This window comes from Bombus impatiens, unplaced genomic scaffold, assembly GCF_000188095.3.
Source record: "Bombus impatiens unplaced genomic scaffold, BIMP_2.2 scf_1506, whole genome shotgun sequence".
In the NCBI taxonomy this organism is placed as follows: Eukaryota; Metazoa; Arthropoda; class Insecta; order Hymenoptera; family Apidae; genus Bombus; species Bombus impatiens.
Genome location: NT_177925.1, coordinates 653,382 through 659,273, shown reverse-complemented (window position 1 = coordinate 659,273; position 5,892 = coordinate 653,382). Strand labels below are relative to the sequence as shown.

Below are 5,892 nucleotides of genomic sequence, written 5' to 3'. Positions count from 1 at the left end.
CCCCCCCCAAAAAAGAAAAAAATGGGGATTCAACGTTTATTCTTTTCTCTTTTTGTTCCTCTAGAAAGTAAAAGCAATAACAAAAAAAGGAGCGAAGACTCGAAAATCAGACTTAAAGGGAAAAATTAATTATATCTCGTCCTAACTGGAGGAAAGAAGCGTTCATAGATTTTCCATTTGATAGTCGGTAAAATTAACTTGCGCGCAAAGTTTTCAGTTGCTAATAGAGATTCAATATTTATACTTTGTAAAGTTTTGGAAGAACTGTGCTAGAATCATGGTTCGAATCGATGTGTTCGTCCGCGTCTCGACTGGTATCTCGCATTTCCGCTGCATTTCGCACCGGAGAAGTTCGAAAACCTTCTTCGAGACTGTCCGCGATAGGGCCGACGCCTGGATAAAAGTGCGCGGTTAGTTTGTCCACGGTCGCCACCTCGTCGACCTTTCACCGTTTCACGTCCAGTCTTCGCAAAATCGCGCGGAACAAAGAGACGAAAAGCTGCTGTGAATTTCGAGACCGCCCGAGCTTTGAAACGCGTTTGTCAGTCGCAGCCAAGGTCCGTGTCGCGAGGGGAACCTAGACGCTCTACTTTTGGTCGATCGACGACGGATGATTCGACGGAGAAATCGTTTCCGGCGAGACGAGCGTCGCCAAGGGAGCAGCGAGGTCTCGAGCGTCTTTGGCTGCGATCAAAATTCACCAGGAGCTCTTCACCGTAATTCACCGTGACGACTGGAAGGCCTGGCTCACGCGAAGAAAACCTGAGAAAATCATCGTCGAGGACGTGCTCCTCGGCAAAAAGCTCAAATGTCAGGCGAATCCTTTTGTTCGCATACGTGTGCAGATAGCGGCGCACGCCGGCGACACGGTGCTGCGGGTTCATTTGTGCCGTGACAAGAAAGCCGGAGGAAGAGAGCAACGTACAGCTCGTTCAATAGGACTGGTACTGTTTGCAGGTTCGCTGTTAGGTAGTTTATGGAAAGAAATTTTTCCAAGATGATTTTCCACCCTCGAATGTGCTCTCTATTGCTCTTAGATATTACGCTATAATTGGGAAGAAGGCTAGGGGGACTCGCGTTTATAAGAAGTTAATTTTTTTTAAGCAAAATTTCACTCTTTATATATCCTATTAAATGAATTCTTAATAACTGGGTTCATTTATCATTTATCTGAACGTCGACTACTATTGTTACCCTGCGAATGTTTATGCACTTACGGAAAATTTACATGTGCAATACGTGTAGATCGCACATGATCTACCGACATACGCAACATTTTCCAAGTAAGATACTCGTAATGATATCCAAAGAACGAGGCGAATCTCTATTCAGATTCCGTATCTTCGCTTGCTTGCATAAAAATGTAAATTTTCATAAAAATCCACGATCTATGTATCATATGAAAAAAATGATAGGTAGTAGGAAAAAAACGGTAAATTCTTCCTATATGCACTACTCTTGTCTCTTGACAGATTCATATGAACGAAATTTTGCCATATGCGCTTGCTCCACTTTATCACGTGACACGATCAGTAGCTGTGGCCATCTAATAATTAATGTAGAATCGAAAATGCATGTGAGATTGACAATCCATTACAATCGATCGAACGTTTCTCCCAGTTTTGTGTGGCACGTCTTATCCGTGTGGAGACACGGACCATGGAACTTTCCAACGGCTCTGTGATACAAAGCGCTACGCCGTTAAAGCGCAACACGACGTACTGTCGATCTGTCATCTATATCTTCACGCTCCTTCCGCCGAATTTCTCGGAAGAGCATACACGCGCCAGCCGCGGCGGCACATCTAATGAACGCACGCTAGTGGGGATATCGATGGGCAACGAAGAGAAGAATCAGTTCGATCGGAAAAATAAGGCCCACGACCACCAGCCTCCCCCTGGATCGCCCGGGACCTGTCGCCGTCCTATCGATACCTCAACCTGTCGCCATCCTATCGATACCGATCCGCCACATCCGTATTTACGACTAGCAACGAGTGTTACGCCACGAGGCTAATCGTCGCTCGCGGTACTACAGTGTCGCAGACAGATCGTGTTATGGGATCGGCCAAATGTATACAATGTAGCGACATAGCGGCATAGTTGTCGTCAAGCAGCGAGTTCTAGAAACGTCGATTCGCCTTCGGTCCGTTATTTTATCTACACAAAGAAGCTGGCATACGTGATCATAGGCGCGAACGGTTGCGTGACCCGAGCGTGGTGGGGTCGTCTCCCAGAGAAGACAGAAGAAAAAATCGAAGGGACAATCAGTATCATTTGAGGATTCGAGCGGAACGCGTCGAGAGATTCCGACGAATAAAATTAAAGTCGCTTAGTCTAACGAATACATCGAGAGATACGATAAAGTCGGGTCGAATTATTGCAACAAACTAATTGTACTCGTCGTGTTAAATCATTTGTGACGTTTTCGTGGCAATATTAAATATCTTTAAATATACAAGTTTACATTGACCCTGTCAATTCAGTGTTAAACTCGTTTGAACTACCGCTGTTATCTTAATCGAAACAGGGGAACGACTAATTCGCGGCGTCGATTATCAGAATCGTAGCGAGAATTCACGCGTCTCGCTGACGCGTTTTCCTCGCGACCGCGTCTTTCCGCGAACGGTCGTAACAACGAGCGAGAGGAAACAGAGGAAGGGCTGGTTGGAAAAACAGTGTTTTGGCTCGAGGAATCCCTGGACGGTCCGTGAAACAGCCTGTAGCGAGAGGCAAGGAAAAAGAGAGGCAGGAATCGGACGATGGGGTGAGTCGGTGGTGAAGGCGGTCGCAGAGAACGAGAGAATTTAATTTCTCGGTAACATTACACCTTAGGAGCCTTATTCCAGCGGCTTTGTGCGCCTCCAGGGGTGGCACAGAGAGACACTCGATCGCAGGACTCCATTTGCGGTTTAGCATAATGGAAATCCAACGCGCCCTCGGGGCCAACTCTCTTCTTCTCTTTCCGCTTTCTGCAGTGTCGAGCGAGCTACGCTTCCCGGCCAAGCTCTGTCTTCCGCGGAAAAATAAATAAGTTGGAGCAAACACCGACGCCCGACGACGCTTGATCTGTCTCGTGGACTCTCGAGATTACGATGGACCTGGTTTCTCCAGGCGCGTACAACGTTCGTCGATGGAGGGACGACGAGTGGCTCGCGAAATTAGGGTCAGGTAATCGTGGACCGTTTTCTTCTCCTTTTTCAAACAATTGCCCGTTATATTTGTATGAATGAGTTTTACACGAGGAAGTTTCGAGCGTTGTTTAGTGCGGACTTACGGTACAACGTGAGTGTAAAACCCCTTTATTCGTCGTGCTAAAAGATTAAATAGAAAATTCCAAAATTCCATCGGAGAGGTTTCTAAATCTTCGATACTATCGCTACTATGATGAATCGGAATTATTCGAAGCAGCTGATTCTTCTGATAATACATCGTTCGTAGCACGGCATCGCGTTGTCTGCTGCGTCGCTTCCTTCCTTCGTTTCAGCTCATCGTACAGACGCTGTACAATCGCTATTATGATGTTTTTTTTTTTTTATTATTACATCATTATCGTTCTATCGTATTATTATCATCTACTTTTATCGATATCTAATGTCCGACTAATAGAATAAATTTGACCGTAAGTACGTAACATTTATTCCTATTGTCGGTTTCACGCACTTATGCTTTTGATATTTACGAATTTCCTTTTTACGCGGTCTTTTAGTAACAGACACGCAAGCTTCCTTCCTTCGTAACCGGCGTCGTTAAGGTCGACATTTTAATTTTAACAGCGACGAAGCCGCAATTGGCTCGGAGGGTCACTGTCGACGTTTCTCCCCGTTGCTGGAGCTTAATGACCCCTAATGATGAGTTAAAAATACCCGATCCCCGACCAAGATCGAGGCAGGTCGAGGCCGTGACGAATACAAGGGAAAGGTAACTGGTGAAAAATCTGCGGAGTATCGTCGTCGTGGGGAATCACGAGAAATGGTATTGAGGATTGCGAGAACGGTTTGCCATTGAAATTTGCGTGAAATGCTACGTAATTTATGGAGTAATGTTCATTACGCGAAATAAACGATCGCAATCGTTGATCGAAACAGAACTTTATTATATTTTAATTCGAATGACGATAATAACGGAGAAATTGCGACAGACGATTACTCGTCGTCGAAATATAACAAACAACCAACGAATATTCCGAGTTAATTGCTATTTAATTAATATGCAAATCACCGCGTGGCGAATCGGTCGTCTAGCAAGAGTTAACATTCGGTGCCGAAGGGAAAGAGAATGAACGGCGAATGCTCGAGCGAAGCGTGAACTTTTATGTCAGATCGTAGGAACTTTATATTTTATTATTGCACCATTTCCAACTTCAACGTGATCGATTTATCGTCGCTGTATTATATCGCCGTATCATATGAATCGTTAATTGGAGTTAGTTGTAGTGATTTAGTAGTTTAGTAGATTTAGTAGTTAGTTGTAGTGAAACCCTTAACTTCTAAATGACATATCCTTTAATTCTTTTTCGGGCTGTGTTGGGGAGACCGGAAGTTCTATGACAGATAACACGTGAGGTAGATCTATGGTACGAATGGTCCGCGTTCAAAGAGACGAAACGATTCATTTATTGGCGACGATTGCCGGGATCTTCCAACGATACGCAGGTAAAAGCGGGATGCTTTATTCTGCAGCGCGACCGAGATAACAAATTTTGATGCCTTAATGAACGCCGGATTAAATGTTCCGGCCTCATTAACTCGGCGGATCGGCGCGAAAAGCGAAGAAAAAGAGCTGGCCGTCTCGCCCGTAGGATATCGCCGGCTGAAAAAGAATTACACGGGTAATCACCTTGCAGCGCGGATAATTGCAATTGACGAACGGCACAAAGGGTTAACTTTCGCTTTGTCGGCGTCGAGAAAGCACGGCGCATAATGCACTGAAATTTGTTTCGATAACTCGCTTCCATTAGCAGGCAAATGGCTATGATGTACCTGTAGATACATAGTTGTCATTGTGGGTTCGATCGAAGAACAATTACAATCCCATTAGAGTAAAATAGTTTGGATTGGTTGCGCAGCGAAATAAGAACGCGTGCAAAATAAACTAAAGATAGCATCTTTTATTTGGAAATGAAATTAAACCGAGAACGATATTGGCGTTCTATTTTATTCAATTTAAGATTTAATCAACACACAGAAGCTTGATAAATTCGTCGATGGTATCGACCGGTGTTTGAATAAAATAGGATCTCATTTTCGAAATCGCAGCTTTTAGAACCATCCGACATGCATTTCGCTCGATGCTTCGTAACAAAATCAAGAGGTAATGGTTTTAGAACCATGATTATGACCATGAGTTAGAGAGTATCAAATATTTATCATTTAATCTACTCCAGTAGTAACCGTAATCAGGAATATCTAATCTAATTTGCAATTACATATGCGATTGTCATCTTAATATCGTTTATCGGTACATCGAATTATCTGTCTTAACTCTTGGCGAAATCTTTACATCGTTATTGTTTGATTTTTCAGTAGATATACATGGGATCGACTTAAACGACGCAACGAGTCGTCCGACCAATTCTCGTCGACAATTTCTTATCATTCATCTTCCCCTATCTTTTCTCTTTTTCCAGGGAGGCTGTGATGAGGGAAGCCGGTTAAAGGACCCTGTGTCGCGCAGGCGCCGGTAGGAGTACAGGAAAGATGCTGCCTTCCTCGAGAGCTTTATTAAGCTCGCTGCTGCTTCTAATCATCGCTGGAAGCACCGGTGCCTTCAGCTCCCGACAAGGAGGTAAGAAAACTCCGTTGGAAGATGTTTTGTCCTGAACAGCGGCAACAGCGATGGCGACGACGACGACGACGACGACGACGACGACGACGACGACGACGCAGACGAC

The 5,892-nt window shown here is 44.5% G+C and overlaps 1 protein-coding gene across 6 annotated transcripts in view; it reads left to right on the top strand.

The window, feature by feature from the left end:
• LOC100742326 overlaps window positions 1–5,892 on the top strand; it is a 268,312-nt gene that overhangs the window by 136,002 nt on the left and 126,418 nt on the right. For all 6 annotated transcript variants that reach the window (XM_033324140.1, XM_033324139.1, XM_003494084.4 and 3 more), the window contains one exon: window positions 5,629–5,786. In XM_033324140.1, the coding sequence (XP_033180031.1) occupies window positions 5,699–5,786 (88 nt within the window). In that variant the 5' untranslated portion in view covers window positions 5,629–5,698. The remainder of the gene's footprint in view (window positions 1–5,628; window positions 5,787–5,892) is intronic.